The sequence below is a fragment of the Tachypleus tridentatus genome, chromosome 9 (genome assembly GCF_004210375.1).
Source record: "Tachypleus tridentatus isolate NWPU-2018 chromosome 9, ASM421037v1, whole genome shotgun sequence".
In the NCBI taxonomy this organism is placed as follows: Eukaryota; Metazoa; Arthropoda; class Merostomata; order Xiphosura; family Limulidae; genus Tachypleus; species Tachypleus tridentatus.
Genome location: NC_134833.1, coordinates 124363359 through 124383080, shown reverse-complemented (window position 1 = coordinate 124383080; position 19722 = coordinate 124363359). Strand labels below are relative to the sequence as shown.

The following is a 19722-nucleotide window of genomic DNA, read 5'->3' as shown; positions in this document are numbered from 1 at the left end:
TCTACTCAGACTTATTCATCCAGGATCTCAATTAGGATGTAAATGAATGGAAAGGTTTGTACAATTTCAGTAGCTATGTTGTGATTTAAACAAGTATATTAATCAATGTTGGTTTTGAGTTTCTTATGCTGGCAGAGAAATAGATCCAATGCAGAAAATGTCTAAATGTCAATAAAGCATCTTACAGTTTCAGCAGTTTACTCTCTTTAATAACATGTGTACTTATATAACCCAAAACACAGTTAAAAATATTCTTATTTTTTCCTTCTACAAGATGGATTTTATACTTCTCTCTCTTGAATTGAATTGTTGTCAAACTGTCTAAAGTTTGTTATAAATTATGTTTGAAATAACCTGATGTTACCATCTTAAAACTCACGAAGTTTCAGTTCCATCAGATTTAGTACATGTAGTAAATTAGTTTTTTTTATTATATCTCGTCTTTTAGTAGTGTACTCAAACTGAAACATGTCTTTTGAGAAAAAAATAGATTTATGAGCTCCAGCTACATACATAAATATACAAAGTATCCTACTTACTAACAGGAAAAACAAAACAAAAAATAAAACTAGATTCTATTGATGATGCATAAGTGCACCATCAATCTTCACTGAAAAATAAAAGGCATTAACTATAGCATCAACTTGTATTAATGTGAAGTTACCCAGTGAAAAATATCCATCAATACTTTCAATAAGTTGTATCTTTCCAATATAATGTTTTATTTTGTTGTTGTTGGTTGGTTACTTAAGCACTAAGCTACACAATGGACTACCTATACCTTTGTTTGATGTAGAGAATCGAGCCCCAGATTTGAGCACTTTAAAATTGTAAATGTACAGTTGATCCATGGGGGTCACACAGTTATTAAGTCTGATGATAAAATATATGAAATTGAGTGAAGCTAACTACGTGGCTCCTCAATGAAAAAGTTGGCCATGAAAATGTTTACAATTTATTTCCTACAATTTCATTTCATTTCACCTTTGTGGTGCTTTTCAAAATTGTAACATATATCTGGAGTTCATTTTTAATATCACTGTAACTGCACAATGTTTAAAACATTCCATTTATGCCCCGAAATCATGGTATGTACCGTTTGTTTTATCCACTTTTGTTATTGAACCAAAAACAGTTTAAAGCTTAACTCAGAAATCCTGCTTGCAGGTAATGACCATAGATGTATGCTTGATACTCCTATGATTCATCTTCAGTTTTGAGATACTTGACTTTTCTGAGAGACACAGTAGTAAACTGCACTAAAATGTTTTTCATATGCTTATAAATGAGAAGTCAGCAGTTATGGGATACACAAGTTTCATGAAACAAAGAGAAGTACAGAAAGAGTAAATATAACAAAAGAAATACAAGTTTTTGTCTCATACCTTTTAGTAACAAACATCTGATTTGATTGCAATAACCATAAAATACTTGCAGGGTTCAAAGCCCCCTCATGATTTACTGAGCCCCCAATGTGCTAATCAAGCTCCTTCATTATTCACAGTTACTTCAATAACTACCCCAAGGAAAATCAAACAACAACAAAAGAAATAAGGTCAGATGTCCATTGTTTCTGAGTACATGTACCAAGTTAGATCCTGATAGTTTTCAAACATGGTGTTCCAGGAATACCGAGAAGGGTAGGGAACACACAATATTCAATGTATTCAGAAACACTGGAAATTTTTTTCTAAAGCCATCTTACTTGAGTGATTACCATTTTAGGATGCTACACCATATAGATAAGAATGTCTCCAAAGCAGCACCAGGATCCCACTTGCCAGAGATTGATCCTGCTAACTCCAAAACTGTTAAAGTTCACAATCAAACAAGTTTGATTTAAAAATTAAAACAGAATTCAAGACTAAATTCTTACATAGTTTATATCCATTTAAAGAATGTGCATGTTTCACATTAGACTAGAGAGACTGTGTCAAAAGTTTCTGTGCAAAGTGTTCATTTATCAGACTGGCCATCTTTTTTGTCCTTTAGTAACCACAATGAATGCTGGAATGCAGGAGTGCTGTTCTAAAACATCCACACAGGGCAACAGAAAAAAAAAGAATCTGATTTAAAGTGGTCACCATCTATTTCAAATGTGTTAAATATTAATGACGCAACTCTAAAACTCTCACCCATATTTAACACAATTACAACCTCCCAAAAATATTACCTTGCTGATATTATAAATATCTAAATTATGTAACCTGAAATTAGTAATTTATAAAATAAACTTAAAAAGACAAATACTTATAGCTAAATTTATTCTGCAAAACACTATTTATACAATAACAATTTGAGATTTTACTCAATGTACCTCGGACCTCCATCTGTCTAATATTTAATACCTCCATACTATCACATTAAATAACTGAGTGGTGTGCTTAATTACCTTAATGTTTAAAGTGAAAGTTTCAAAGAGGAACAGTGACACTACACTAGCTTTGTACATTTGCATAAGTTTCTTTCTAACTGTGACTAGAGTTGTGATTAAAAGTAGGATATTTTACCTTGTAACACCAAAAACAGATGTGTACTTAATAAACTAACTGCTTTTTTTCAAGATTCTATTTGCACTACAGTACATTCTAGATAAGTAAACAGCTCACAAGAAAAATTAGGAATTTAACAAATTTCAAATAGAAAAATATCTGAATACTTGGATAAGTAATGAAAGATACGGAAAAAAGAAAAGTCACAAAAAAGAAGGGAAATTCCCAATTATCTCTCTTAACTTTTTTCTTTGTAATTCTTGTACCAATGAAAAACTGATGAAACTATATATACACAAGTTTCATTACATGTATTGTTTTTACTGGCAGCTGACATCAGTCTAAATTCCTTGGAGTCGATTTTGACATGTGAAGAAACTCTTCTTGTATACAAACTGCCATTAAGGCTTAACTGTCTAATAATTCTGTTAAATAATGGTTTCTAAAAAATTTTTGAAATTAGTCTTCCTGTCTAAAGTTAAGGTTATTTGTAAATGCATCTTTTATTCTAGTTCATGTTTTGTTTTTATACTGGAGGAGTTTCCTAGCATTTCATGTTAGAAAATTTCCTTTTACTATAACCTAACAATATAATTAATTTTCTGTCACAACTAAAGTTCAACAAAAAAAACAACCTCTTTTGGATATTGTAATTCACTCAGTGCAGATGAAAAGCTTCTAAGAGATAAAGAAAATATCATTTCAGTTATAACAAAAGTAAAATTAAGTGTCTTATAGCTGGCAGGTTAATCACTCCTTTCTTTCTTTGGTACTTATCTAAATAAGACTAACAATCCTACATAATTCATATTATAAGAAAAGTCATGAAATTGAATAATAAGTTAATAAAAACACTGAAAAATGAAATCTTACTTGATCAAAATTTGTAAAAGTTAATGACTTTTGCCAATATGAGTTTCTAGAATACAGTTCATTTTCACAAACATTTATTCTTAGTGAAATTTATATTTATTAAAAATTTAGGCAAACCTAATATATATATATACACAATATTACATTTTATGGTTTCAAACTTGAACCTAAAACTTCATTTAAAAAGATTGTGTACAAATTATTTTCTATTCATTATTACATTTTCATTCCTGAATTTGCTTTTTAAGATATCTCAAACAATTAGAAAAGTAATGCATTTAAAAATAATATTCTTTCCTATTTTATTATTATGATGTTCACACACTAAAATGAAAAACAAGCTCTATCCTTACAATCCCTTTCTCATCACACCTAATAACTAAAGAATGACTATACACAAAATTTTAAAATACAATTTCAGTCTCAAAAGTAGGTACTTCAAGGGTTAACTGATTAAAAAGCAACTTCATTACACAAACCTAATATCTGTAAAGCACTTTTCCTCAGAGTATTGTACAAAAATCAAAACATTATGTTAAACATCATAACCTATGTGATAAACAAATATCCATAATCTGGTACATTATACACTGTACCAGAACAATACCCTTTCCTAACGTGTTTAAAAAATCTCAAGTTTAAAGTAACAATGAATAAAGGTATATGTACATATAACCAATTTTGATATTTCATTTTCTACAATATGGAAATAATATTTTCCTAGATTTGGGAGGGGGGGCAGGAAAATGATGAATTTAGATAACTTACTTCTGCTTATTTCAGGTCAAATTATATTTTTTAATTAATGTCTCTTTTAATATGTTTTGAGTTTTATCACTGAGTTGAAACTGTTTAGAACTGTAAGTACATTTATGATGCCTACTTCACAAACATCAAACTGTAAAACAGAAAACTACTGTACTCCTGAAATTTTTAATCCAAGAGCAAGTAACTTTCTACATTATGAATATATAAAGTAATAATGTTATAATCTAATTAGTTTACACATTTTCAGGTTTCATGTGTTCATTGTCTTCTTCAGTGAGAATCTGATAAACATTGGATTACTGTTGTTCTTAACAATTACAAAAGTAGGATAATCTCACAAGCAAAATTTCTGGATGGTAAATTTTTATATCCATAAACACAGCATCAAAAACTGTCATGTTTAAAGAAAGTTACTTTTACATTTGTGATTCATGGACACCTCTGGGTTTGTTAACATGCAAAAAAGGATCTGACACAGCAAAGATCCAGCTTTTGTATTCCAGTTTCATAAATCAAAAACAGTGCTGGACTAAAACAAAGTTTAACACTTTAATGAAATTTAAAAAAGGAAAGAAAACAAAAGTAGATGAAAATGCTTTATACACTCTTACCAAGTACTTTTTACACACTGAAGTGGGCCTAAGACCAAAATGTTGCAAAATAAATCCATTTAATAGTGTAAAATTTTTTTTATGTATTTTGTGGGAGAAAGGTTAATTTTATATTGTAGTTTAAAAAGAAAGTATTATATTTGATTAAAGAAAATAATGTTTAATTTTTACCACTTTTATATACTATGGGATCAGACTCTAGGATCTGAGCACAGGGTTCATGAGAACGTGTCTTGCTATTTCTACCTAACACGAACAGCTAACCAAACATTTCAGACAGATTCAGAAGTAGCCGAATAGTCATATTTACATGTAAAGTTACCACAATTATTCAAATACTATCTCCTTACTTTCTGTGCTATCTCCATAAATTTAACTTCTGAAATTAAGGCAGGATCTAGCCCTACACACTCGTATACAAAGTCTTAACCAATAATGCACACACAGAATAATAAATATAATTTGGGATTGTTTCAGAAAGAAGGAAGGAAGCTTATTCACTATAAACCTGACAAGCTAGCTCTGAGTCCCAGTTAAATGAATGTGTATCAAATTGAAGAACTAAAACCAGAAGACACTCTTAAAAGAATCTCTTAATTGAAACAATAAACAGAAGACTATATAAATGTTTATTATTTTACTTGTATGTGTATATGTAAATATAAACTTATCAAGTATCAAATTAAATGTTCACCTAAAGCTTCAGACTAATGCTGTACAGTATAGAAGCAGATCTTTATAGACTCAAACTACATTCTTTGCAAGTATCCTATGATTTCAGAACTATTAATTAAAACACCCAATGTACATTAACTCTTTCCTTTTCCTACAATCCCTTGCATTTATGTAAAAGAGCAAATAAATGGCTATTCTATAATAAAATTAAGTAGAATCTTAGTCAATTTTGTAATGTTTGTTCAGTTATACACATGGGCAGACACAGCATATGTCCATTAGAGCATATAAGCAATGATTACATCAGTTAGTGTCATAAAAGCTACTCAACTAATAAAACATTAAAATTAACTCTGTCAAAGCTTATTTGATTTTACTACATTTGATAATTCTTACAAGCATTTAACCCCTTTGCTACAGGTCAAAGGCCACGTCACTGTGTTTGTTGACTTGCATTCAAAATTTTACTGAACTACTATTTTACAAATTTGTGTCAATAAGTTTGAAATCAAAATGTTGATTATAATTCAAGCTTTAATACTATATATGAGTTGATTTGTTAATTTAAAAGTAAATATTAAAAAAACATCTGAATATAGATTTTGGCAAGTCACATGGTATAGTAAATGCAACGTTTAAAATTAGATGTTTGTGATGTCAAAATACTAAATCGATAGTTATCTACAAATTAGGAACTCAAAGTACTAATATTATCAAGCTAGAATATAAAATAAGAATCTCGTACATTTTATTTTGCTGAGATATGGCTTATGTACTGAATAAAACACAGTGGTACCATTCAACTCTATTCATTTCTGGAAATTGTTCCTTGTATACATTTGTATACATACTTGTAATCTTTACTAAAAGTCTACCAAATTTTGTGAAGATACACATGCTGTATCAAAAGTTAGAGTACAAATACTTAACATGGAAATGTGTAAACAAATTTGTGTATATTATACCAAGCCCCAAGCAAAAGGGTTGATCAAAATTAAAATTAAATCAAAAATCACAAAACATAATAACCTAACTAAAACTATAGTTTCTGGTTATTACAATTTTCAGAAAATATCAACTTTAAAAGTAACTGAAATATTGCTATTTGTTTGTTATTAAGCTCCAAGGTATGCAATGGGATATCTGTGCTCTGCCCATTGTTAGCTTTACAATTTTTTAACTCAAGTTTGTTCATCTTTAGTAATTAGGGGAGGTTGTGATTTTAAGGGGGAGGTCTCAGGTTAAATTCCCATTGCTACTACATTGCTTGCCATTTTTGTTATAACAAAGCTTCTAACTATCACTAGTTTTGAACTTTGAGTTAAAGTAAGTCATCTGGCTGGCAGCACTTGCCATTCTTTTTTGTCTATGCACTATATATGTTTGAGCCTAAAAAGATCATTCTATCTCTCCATTCTTGAAGTAGAAACTTTCCCATTTTCGTCCTTTCTTTAATGAAATTTCATTTTATAGCCCTCATAGCTATAAAATGAACAATCTTTTTAACATTTTAGTTTTCTAAACTTTAAATTAGTATCACTGTTCAAATTTGCCTTTTATAAATATATAAAGGACAAAAATCTGCGTGTATTTGCTTGTCTGCCCATTAGCTTACTACTCCTTGATCAGTGGCCCTACTTTAACCAAACTTTGTAAAAGGAGTTTAGAACAAGAGTCACACTAATGAGGATTTACAACCCCTGTACCATTCTATACTGCTGTCATGAAACATCTATTATCTCTGATGCAAGTTAACATTAATTAACCCCTTATAACATAAGTATTTATACTATAACTTTTGAGGCAGTATGTGTACTGTCACAAAATTTGGTAGACTTTAAGTAAAAATTGCAAGTCTTTTGTATACCAAAATCACATTTTGATAATGTATTTTACTAAAGATTTGCTTGTTGAAATATCCAGTCTGTTTTATTACTAGTTCAAGTGTGATGTTATTAATTTATGATTAAAAACACTATTCTTCGAGCCAAAAATTTAAAGTAGTATTTGTGTAATCTCCAAACCCTTCTAAACACATATCAAATGTTGTTTTGTTTTTTTTTGTTTTCAGTAGAGCTTTATATTTTGTTTGTTATTTTCTCTACTAGAACTATATGGGGGCTGTCAATTTGATCAACCTCATTACCACCATAAACAATTAAGAAACAAGTACAAATATGCTGTTTTTGATACTAGAATGAACAAATTATAATATAAAAACACAAATGTTTAGTCTAACTAGCTTAAATCTCATAACATAAAATATTTATATATCATATCACTTTGAATTTGTCACACCTTTTTTCACACTGAAAATTAAGGTAATCTTAAATTTGAGGTATTTTTCACTCTTTTAAAGTCTTGAAAAATCATTTTCCTTTAACAACAAATGTTTTTTTGAAAAAATTCTACATTAACAAACAGATTGGACTATATTTTAAGAAATTAGTTTAAAAAGACTAAAATAAAATGTACAAAATTTCAAATTTACAGATGTCAGCATCTTTATAAATGTAGTTGGATATCACCATCCTCAGTCTATATCTGACTTTCCTGTTGTTCAGATGCTATTTTCTGTTTCTTTATTTTTATTGCATTTTTTACCAATGGAAAATGTTTTATGTTTGATGCCAAATTTAAAAGAAAAGTTATTTTGTGCACCAATTGAATTAGAAATCATGCAACCCATAAAAAAAGTATACAGTTAGTGAGGCAAATGTTGGCATAGTATAAAAACCAAGTTGTGTTCTTGCAAGAAAAGTACAAAGTCATTTTCTGGCCTAAGAAAAGGAAGACATCCTGAAACTGATGCTGCTGTTTTAACGTATTTCAGAGAATAACAAAGGACTGCCTGTAACTAGAGAAGTCTTAATGTTAAAAGCAAAAGAATGTGCAGGAAATAATGGTATTTCTTTTAAGGCTAGTCATGGCTAGTGTGAAAAATTTATGAAAAGATAAGGTTTATCATTATGGTGAAAAGCAACACTTAGTCAAAAATTGGCAATTGAATTTTGAAACAAAAGTTAATAAATATCAACATTAGGTTATTGGTATACACCAAAGAAAACAATATTCCATTAACCAAATTGGTAACACAAGTCAAATAGCAGTTTTTCGACATGCAGTGCAACAATACTGTAAATGCCAAAGGAGAAAAACAGGTGACAATCAAAACTACTAGTTATGAAAAGTTAAGAGGCAGTGTCATGCTATGTGTAACTGCAGATGGAAATAAATTACCATCGTAAGTCATATTAAACAGAAAAATGTTGCAAAAATAAAATTTTTGCAAAGATGTAATAGTTTGTACACAAAAAAATGCATGGATGGCATCAGACATAGAAGAAGAGAGGTGGGGACATGCATTATTAAAGGAACAGAGCATGTTCGTAATGGATGCATTTTGTGGCCATCTCTCTGATAAGATCAAGAGTAGTTTAAGGAACAAAACAGTGATCTGATGATAATTTCTGGCAAAATGACAAGTCGGTTACAACCTCTTAATGTGTCCATTAACAAGTCATTCAAAGATCATATCCATCTGTAAGCATTATGATGCTTAGCTGAATAAAGAAATCATGCTCTGACACCGAGGGGCAGAATAAAAAGGTCATCAGCATCAACAACAGTGGAGTGGCTTTCAAAGGTTTGAAGTGTCAAACAATATTATTAGAAAATCATTTTTAAAATGTTCATCCAAAGCAGAAGATCGAATGCAAGATGACATTCTCTGAGACAACAGTGAATCAAGCTATGAAGATGCTTCAACTTCATGATGTAACAGTGAATCAGAAGAAACATTGGAGTAAATTCAGATTAAATAAAGAAACCAGGGAGAAACATTATTGTAATGAAAATTTTATATTTTCTATACTTCTTACTATATTTCATTTTAAATACATTTAACACTTTTTCTTGATTAATAAACTTTTAAAACATATTTACTCCTTTCTAATTATCATCATTTTTTTCCCTGAAAATTCCTTTTTAAAAATGGGATGCATCTGAAATTCAAAGTAATATAATATATATTTATTAGACTGGCCTTCCACTCATGCTTGGCTAACACTGAAGTTGCAATGACACAGAACATGTGTATTCATGTCACAGCATCCAAGAGTATAAAACTGACCCTTCAGAGTAATCTGCTTTGACTGTGTTTTACTGTAAAATACTGTCATGTTTCATTTACATTAAATATATGTACATATGTTATTACTATTTACAAATAAGTTCTTAAAATTATTATTCTTAACACATATAACAGTAAACAAAGAAGTATAGCAAACTATTATATCTTAAAGTTACAAACATTGTACTCATTTTCTGCTTGCCTAGGTTGCTAAGCCAATTAAATTTTGCAGGTGGAGGATGTGAAACAAAGTAATTTTTTTCAGATTCATTCACACATTTGAATCAAACAATAGTCACAAATTACTAACAAAACTACAGAATTCCACTATAGTTTATCAAACTAAGCAATGTTTGGAGTATAAAATTTATAAAATTTCAAACTAACTACAGACTCGTATTACCAACTTGAAATCTTAGATTGAAAAAAATGAGTTGACACGACAATATTCCAAAATGGCTGAGAAAGCCACTAAAGGGACATTCTAAGCATTCAACTAGTTATTCACAACACAGACAGAAATACATGTACATAAGGAGACGTTTTAAACATTGAAAGAGGTGGACAGGACCATTATGTGTGCTTCAGAACATAAATGGCATATTACCATACAGAAAAGATAGGAGGTTCTTATTTTATATTCAATATTGGTAATTTATATACAACTGTAGTCTTTGGACATCCCAAACATGTAATGTGAACCAATGCTCCATTCATCATACTAAATGACACAAAAAATCAATACTTAAGTGTCTTCTTTTAATATTTATTTTAAGAAACTGAATAATGTATAATAACAAAATGTAAATATATAATCTCTTATTTGATCTCAAACTTATTAACAAAAATTCACAAAAGAGTAGTTCTATAAAATTCTGAATGCAAGCCTACAAGTTCAATGACACAACCTTTGACCTGTGACCCACTGAGATAAGGTTAACAAGAGTTAAGAGGGCACACAGATGTTATATATAATTCAGTGTGTGCCAGCACTCTGTATGGAGCAATACAATAAAAACAATTGCCACTATCTCAACAACACATAAATACAGATGAAGTTTCTTCTACAACAGCCACCATAAGGCTGATATGAAAAGCTGAGTCATTTCAACTTCTTAATTTGACCCATGACCTTTCAACTTCAGCCAATGACCATCAATAAATTAATAATGTGAAACTATATAAAGGGCATTCAGAGCAGAGCATTGAATATGGATAACAAAAAGCACCACTACCCTGTCCTACAAACTCAACCTGACCATCACACAATATATCACGTATTAAATATGTATGTAATGAGTTATTAAAATTTATACAAAACTTTGGGTGAAGTAATAATGAATAGTGTAATAATGTTATGTTTAAAAAATATTATGTGAAAGTCACCATGTTTGTATTGTTTATCATAAAATCAACCCACATATTTTTATATGTTCATAAACCAGAAAAAGTACAGGTACCTAAGCTTTTCACAATATGTTTTTCACTTTCTAGAAAACTACACGAGTAAAACGCTTAGGAAATATAAACAAAAATAAAAACTACACTAAAATTTGTACTTTTAAGAATATTGTTGCATTTTTATGATATACAACTTATAATGTATGTCAAACAGTTTGATATGATTTCTAAAACTGTGTCTAATGCACCATAGGGTAGAAGCACTTATTATTACATTTTACTTCCTGATCACACATTTTCAGAAGTAACATACGACTGCTATAACTTTAGACTACTTGCATTTAATCTTATAACTTAGAAGCTTTCACTATGGACACATAACAAGTATGAAGATGAATTTACAAATTCCTCACATATACAATACTTTGGTTTTTTTACTTTTTCCAAATATGAGATAATCTTACTAAAGTTTACAAGATTATCCAGAAGACTGATAGGACAAAGGTCGTTCACCTCTGTTTCTGCTGCTTCTCAAATATAATAGTATAAGAGAACACAAGTTCAAGATTTGGAAAAGACAGAACAGACTTCAGTTACAACATTTTGTTTAAATACAGTGACTGTTTTATGGAACAAGGTGACGGTCAGCACTTTATACAAGTTTGAGAGGAGAGTCAACGAATTCCTGTAAAATAAAGGGTGGACACACAAGACCAAATCCCCCTTGCTGTCCATTAATTATGATGACTAGTTTGAGATTTTCTGTTTCAATAAACATTGTAGCTCATGAAGATAGTGCTAACAGAAATAACATTTAAATTTATTCTTGTGCATGTAAGAATAGATAAAATCCAAACATGCAAGATATGATGCAATATTTTATTCAAGGTTTTCACTGGATTTTCAGCACTTAACCAAAAAAATAATCATCCTTTAAATATAAGCTTCGTAAATACACACACACACAATGAAGATGATTTCCACTCAACTAAACTTGTTCTTGTGTTAGAAGAGATGAATAATTGAAATTCTCAACTCTTTTAATAACTTTGAATACCTCCATCAGGTCTCCTATAACTTCCATTTTAGCTGCAGCTCACAGATAATTTTTGGTTTTTTTTTGCAAGTACAAACTACATCAATTTGAAATCTAATTACAGCTGCAGATATTGAGGATTCTTTCTTATCTCAGTTAAAAAACAATCTTAAACTTTCTGTCTCATGTATTATCCCAGTTAATCCTCCTTTGAACTCTTTCCAGTAGTTCAATATCTTTCTTAAGGTAAGGAGACATACGCTGAACATAACACTGGAAATAAGGCCTAACCAGTTACCTATACAATAACATATTTCGAGTTATTTCAAATACTTCTGTAAATACAACCCAAATTCCTATTTGCCTACCACTAGCAGTAGCACACTGCTTTGATAGCTTAGAAAGTCAAACTAATCAATCAAAACATTGTAACTCTTTTCTTCTATACACTGTTAAGATTATTCCCTTTAAAATAATTTAAATCACAATAACCCATATAACCTTGTACTGATTGTAGTTAAAATCCATGAGTCAGTTATTCACCCAATCATCTAAATACTTTTGTTAAGTAGCAGCATTTTCTTCACAGACAGAAGCACCAAAAACTTCAAAGTCAAGCTGCAGATTTAAGCAATTTATTGATCACTCCACCTTCGTCTGTTGCTTACATAGTATATAAAAGAATTCCTTACAAAACAAACCTCTGCTTTCATCTCTTGTTTTATTCTATGAGCAAGCTTATCTCCCACACCCACAGAGACAGTTTCTTGAAAAAGCCTTTCATGTAGCACTTATTAAATATTTTCTTAAAATCCAGATGTACCAACTATATACATTCACTCACTCCTACACATACAATAACCTCTTCAAAAAAATAAGTACATCATAATTTTACAAAGGGGAAACCATGATGAACATCCAAAAAAATTGTAAACTTTGCTAAATACATTTTAAATCAATCTTTTATCAAATTCTTAATTTTAAAACTTTTCCCTGGATACTTTTTATAAACTCCCTTAAAATCACAGACAACTAGCCAACATTCAATCCCTTGTTGCCTGCCTACTACTGAAAGACTTTAAAAAAAAAAAATTAGCAAGTGGTTCACATATCTGATTCTTAACCTTCTTTCAAAGCCCTCAAAGAAAATATTTGATTCTATAAACTTCCCACTTTGTTCTTAAAAAGCACATAATTAATAGAAATATACAATAACAGAAAACTTGCTTCTGAAGAAACAACAACACTAATCATACAGCTTAGATCAGTAACTTTAGTGTCTCAATCAATATTGCCAAGACCTAACTGGCATTAAGACACCTGTGTTGTTTTATAGCAGCTAAGATTAGTCTAGGTCTAAATGTAGTATAAAAGTAAAAATAATACATATAAAATACATATTTCATGCATGTAGAGAGAAAGAGAGATTTAGCCAAGTTGAAAAATGACACGTAGAAACTACTGATTACAATGTGAAATAACAAAAGGAAAATCAATTCTTCATTCGAAGAAACATTCAGACTCAAAATCTTAACAAACAAAAGAAAAAAATTAAAAGGAGTATTTGAAACATATTCCCAACAAGAAAACCTTACAATTCCCTGTTAAGTATTCTTGGCAAGGATAGAAAACACAATTACCCATAGCTGACTGTGAATAATCCCTAGATTATTATGATGCACAAGAAAAATCACAAGAATGGATAATTTTTTGTGCTATATTTTGAGAATAATTATAGATTAAAAGGACACAAGTTTAAGATTTGAAAGTAATAGGCTAGGCTGAGGAATGTTTTTTAATAGTAAGGTGATTTACTTAGAAAATGAGTTGCTTCTTTACTGAGATTTAAAGTATCCAATAACATACATGGGCAAATTGTATTTAAAAGAATAAATTTCTTTCATATCCTACTGTCACTAACCCTTTCCTAAAAACAAGTCTAAATCTAAATAAGAGAACTGAACAACTAAGTAGTTGATAGAGTAACTGAAAGTTAGTGGTTCTGTCAGCTAATCAGTAAATTAGCCAGGTTTCTTATTAATCAAACAATTTCTGTTAACACTCCTACGAAAAGTGGGGCCTAATAGGCCCCAGAGCAACTTGAAAGGTTATTAATATTAGGCTAATAATTTTGTATTTAAATGAAATTGCCATTTAAATCCATTAATGAATGGAATTAACGAGATTCCCACTGTCCCTATCTACTATCTAGCGAAACCACAGCCAGGGGAACGGGCTTGGAGAAATCAGGACTAGAAACGTCTTTTCGTAGGAGTGTTAAAAGTTTATTTACATAACTACATGTAGGTTAAAAAATAAACAATATTTGGACTGGATCTCACATCATCTTCACTAAATAATCCAAAAGAATTTGCCCTAATACAGAATGCATTAAAGAACACTGGTGTCTAAAGTGTGATTACATTTGTGAAAATAAAACTGAATTTCAACAAAACTTATAGATGACAACTTGAGCAAAATACAATTGAAACTATATGAAACAATCAAACTGAACCCAGATCAAGAAGAAATTTATAGAAATCTAAAACACCAAGAGGCTAGAAATGGAACTTAGAGATAAAAGGAAGATGCTTAATAATTAAAGAATTAAAAAGCAAAGATGGATATGGTTGAACACTAGACTGACAAAGCTTTTTGATTATTACACAATCATCATGAATAGCAGCTCTCTCTAACAAACAACTCAATTACAATGCTCAAAATATTGCTTACAAGAGTATAATTTTTTATGGTATAAAATGTTCAGACTTTGTATGTAAGACACTATTTTGAAAAATTAAAATGTTTTCATTTCAGAATTTCAATATGTTGATCATAAAGTTTCAGTTTATCTATTCAATCAACATGAAATTGGTTGTATATAACATAATTTTGAACACTTTACTTTTACTCATTGCAATAGTCACCAATGTCATGAATTGTACAAAAAATCACAGAAGCTGACAAAGATGCACAAGAGAAGTGTTATCAGATTAATATTTACACTCAAAACATCACAAGATGATTGACCAAATTTTGACGAACATGAAATTTTGATAAATTTAAAGCAGAAAACTTCCAAGATACAAAAACTATGAAACAAATGCACAATAAAGAAAGTGGAATAAATAAAAACAAATACTATTCAACAGAATACGCAGAGCTTACAAAACAAAACAAAAAAAAACTAACCTCTGCTGCTTCCATATGCTAATCCTCTACTGCAGATTTAGACATAGGTAGAAATTACTGATTAATGGAATTTCTTTCTATAAAGCTTACTAACAACTCATGTCACAAAATGACAATTTAAAAATGAAGATAGGAAAAACTGCAACCAAAAGCATTCAAAACTCATCTACTAGAATGTCTATAAGTACGGCACAGTATGGCTACATAAGTGATTTTAACGTTTTTGACAGCTTAAAATTCAAGCAAAAATAATTATTTTAATCCAGTCTCAACAATTTTAACTCAAATATTTTAGAATCAATTGTTTGTTACTTGGTATTATTTATTTAGCATAATTCACAAATTAAGATAAATGTTCCAACTGTTGTTTCTTTAATGCTCCAAGGCAACTTGTTTAAAAGCAATGCATTTATTGATATGTTTATTAAATGTTTTACTGCCAGTCCCAAAGCATAGATTTATACTTGCTAAAACATTCATTTTTTGAGAACACAATTATCAATGATTTGCTTTTCAAATAATTTTCCTTTTTTTCAGTTGTTTTATTTACTACAGCCCTTCACTTCTACCTTTTTTTTTTTTATGATGTTGCAGTATGTTGTCTGAAGCACAACTTTGAAAATAGATACAAGCAACTTTTTAATATCACTGAATAAAACATGTTACAAACTAGTTAGTTCAATGCAATGAACTGATAATAGTAAATCTCAGTTTCTTCAAACAAAATTACAATGTATTTACAATTGTGAATACTTGCTCATACTGACAAAATCAAATACCAAAAGAAAAATTAATAGAAATCAAACAAGGTGAAATTTGCTGGTTATATAAAATGAAACTTTCTAAAACAAAAGTATTTTTAACATTTTTTTCTAGCTAAAACTAGGTACTATTTAAAACATCAGTACCAGGTGATGGTACTGATGCAATTTATTGTATTTATACTGTAAGAAGAAAATAAAATTTATTATCAGTGATATCCCTCCAGTCCCACAGCAAGAGGGAAAGTTCTTGAAAAATAAAGCCTCGCATAAATGTTACTTTTCTCAATGGAAGATGTAAGAGGACAGCCTTTTTGGAAAGATATATAACCTTGCTGTTTGTATGTAAAATGATTTTAGCTGAGAAAAGACATTTAAGTGTTTAAAACTTGTTTTCCTGAAGTGCAGAAGAACTGGAGAAAGGGTTGTTCCAGGTGCTTAAATAAGGTGCCAGACTGTTTTCCCACAAATGGTGGAATGAAAAGGTTCAAAATATGCACTTGAGATATTTGGGATAATGTATTTAGGTTTTTAAAAGCCTAGATGCAGACTTGTTCTTAGGCAAACAAATATTTATTAAACTTACAAAAGGGTTTGTTTGATGGAATTTGTTTTATCAATTTGAATATTTTAAACTTTTACTGAACAGATATTCATGGAATATTTTATTATACAATGGAGTATACCATTCGGAGATAGAACCATGGTTTGAAAACTAATGATCAAATAAATTTAAAAAAAATATTCTTAAAAGATTAACTCTTGAATTGAAATGTTGATAAATTCAAAATGCAAACATTTTATGGTAGAAACTTCTCTTTTCTTGAACCCAAGCTGTTTTATATTACTAATTCAAACATTTTAATGCAAAAATACATTATTGTTTAAAACACTACCTTGATAATTTGGAACTACCTACCTTTCAGCTTCTTCTCCTTCACCTATACTTTTATTCCCAAGAGTTAGAGTATCAGGAGAACTTCCAAGAGAGGCGGCACTGTTGCGGTGACTGATGTCATGACATTTGGCATACTAACATCACTGCTAACAGTTGCTAAAGTAACTTGACTAGGACCCTGATAATTCTGATCTTGACTGCTGGCTGTCTGAGATGCCTGAGTATGTGAGACATCTGGAATGTTTCCTATAGATTGTGTGTGAGGCCCTGAAGATGGCTGAGTAGGAAGAGTTGGATGCTGTTGCTGAGAAACTACAGCCTGTGGCAATGTTTGCGAAGCCTGAACTACTGGTTGAGAAAGAGGTTGGGAGACTGCAGGAACCATTTGGCCAGGTTGCACTGGATGCTGAGGTTGCTGCTGGCTTGTTTGATTTTGCATCATCTTTACTACTATTTGACCTTGCTGTGATAAAATATTTTGTTGCTGAGAATCAGTTACAATTTGCTGACCAGACTGGATTCCAAAATTTTGAACAACAGCCATATGGGGTACCTGTGGAGCACTATACACTTGGTTGTTCATTGGAAGATATATTATAGACTGAGAATTTTGTGGTGTATCAACTGCAACTGATATGCTACCTGCTACAGAATAAGGTTGACTCACAGGTATTTCATAAAAATGTGCTACCGTGTCCAATGGCTGATTTTCACTAAACAATGAAGTTGCTGAACTTCCAGCACTTGAAGCTCCAGAAGTGCTACTCTGTTCAGTAGAAACCTCTTGTTTAGGAACATCTCTCTGTACAGCAGGTAGATTTGTAAAATCCATACACACCCAACGTCCTCGTTTAAATGGTTCACTGCTAACAAGCTTCACAACTTTAAAACGATTCTGCCAGTGGTCTGGCAAAGAAGTCATGGGTACTTGGCTACTGACTGTAGATTTACTGGTGGTACAACTTGACATAAGGGACAAAGTTACATGCTGACCCCCTGAAGCAATCATATTTCCTGCTAAATCTGTGGAGAGAGAAACACTTAAAGGAATATCTACACCTACTTTGGAATCACTTGTTGTTACACTTGTACTAACGTTACTAATGGTCTCAATAATATTCTCAACTTTTGCTGGAATGGATGGACTGGAAATTGTTTCTGTACTAGGCCCAGCTGGAGAAACTTTAGCTTTGTCATTTATGTTGTTGTTGCTGTTACTACTAGTTATTGTGCTCGCTTCAGAAAGCTGGTCATTGTCTAATTCTGAAGGTACACTATGTCTATCCGAAGGCATATCTTCAGTGTGACTTTCGTCAAGATCATCTGCACTATCCTCTCCAGCATCATTACTTAGCTGGGTTGATCCTTGTACAGTAACACTTGTAATTTGGAAAGATGTTGGCTTCTTTTTCTGAGTATATTCTCCCGATGGAACTACAAGCGGACTTCTTTCTTTGTGATTAACTTCACCATATATGGTATTTGAACTCGGCCCAACAGAACGACTTTTTGATTCTTCATTTCTTACTCCATCGCCACGAAACTTTTCAGCCATGACTTGGAACTCAGCCCGAGATTTGCCTTGGCCGAAAAGTCGACAACTCGTCAACCGCAGCCTCAACAAAATGATTTAGTATTTCTAATACTGAAAGTTTAATTTTACTCAAAAAAAAAGAATCACGATTATAAATAGTTCCATCTTTAGCTATATGAGTAAACGTATACTGATACAAACTGGAAATGGATTATACGAACTCTCAAAACTTAAACTTTTAATACTTGTTCATTCGCAAAATGGCGACAAGTGTGTAAAAGAGGAACGACGGGATACACAAACAAGTAGCGCCACTAGTACAAAATAATTATTGAATGCAGCAGCACTGAAATAAAAAAGAAATTACAACTAAAAAAGTTATAAAAGATGCAAATTAACGTAATATGAAAAACAAAAATAAGCACCTCGAAATAGAATCTATTCTCATAATTTATAACAAATTATATTTACTCTTTACTACAAGTCATATTTTCCTGGATGAAATAAAAGTAGAGTGAAATGACAAAAACAAACCTGTGCGACCAACTCCGAACATAACTCTATTCAAATTCTCAGTGAGTAACTGAAATACGCTTTCTGGCCCAATGAAAAATAACGAATAATCGATAATGTATTCATTTGTTTGTCATTAAGCACAAACCCATACACGAAGCTCTATTTTTAAATTTATAAGCTCTCAGACTTAACGCTGAGTCACCGGGAGCTCAATAGTTTGATACAAACTGACTCATTCAGTAATAAAGTATTAGTGATTTGTAGAATACAAAATATCATTTAAAAACTAGCTTAAACTTAATAACACTTCAAAATTAATAACTAATGAAAAAGGGCATACATTTGGTATTTGTTTTATCGAAAATTAAGTCAATTTTTTACACTTATATAGCATACATATTTTAATACTTTTCTAAATAAACTGTTGTTTGTCATTAAATATAAACCTGCACAAAGGGTTATCTGTGCTATGCTCAACAGGGCTATCGAAACCCAGTTTATAGCAGTATTAGACCGCAGAAATACCGTTCTAAATAAACAATCGTGTCAGCCAGTTCAGAACAACCTCCTCACATGTTAAGCCTATGAGCATTTTATCGCCGTTTTGTGTCTGTGTGTGTTTGTGGTTGAGCTCAAAACTACACAGTAGGCTAACTGTGCTCACCGCGAATATTGAAACCCATGTTTTAGCGTTCGAGAACTTAGTGCTCAGCCACGGGAGGGAAGGCTTTTTTTTCTATGTTCAGCATTATTTCACCCGACAGGATTTTTAATGAACTCTCTCCTTCATCATAGCTAAATATAAACAGAGTAGAAATTATTGTGTGTGTAAG

General features: G+C 30.9%; 1 protein-coding gene across 1 annotated transcript; it reads right to left on the bottom strand.

Annotated features, from left to right (window-relative positions):
* Window positions 1–15707: 15707 nt before the first annotated feature.
* LOC143226268 (uncharacterized) lies at window positions 15708–18784 on the bottom strand. The gene has a single exon (XM_076457019.1). The coding sequence runs from the start codon at window positions 18392–18394 to the stop codon at window positions 16904–16906; it is 1491 nt and encodes a 496-aa protein (XP_076313134.1). The 5' UTR covers window positions 18395–18784; the 3' UTR covers window positions 15708–16903.
* Window positions 18785–19722: the final 938 nt, after the last annotated feature.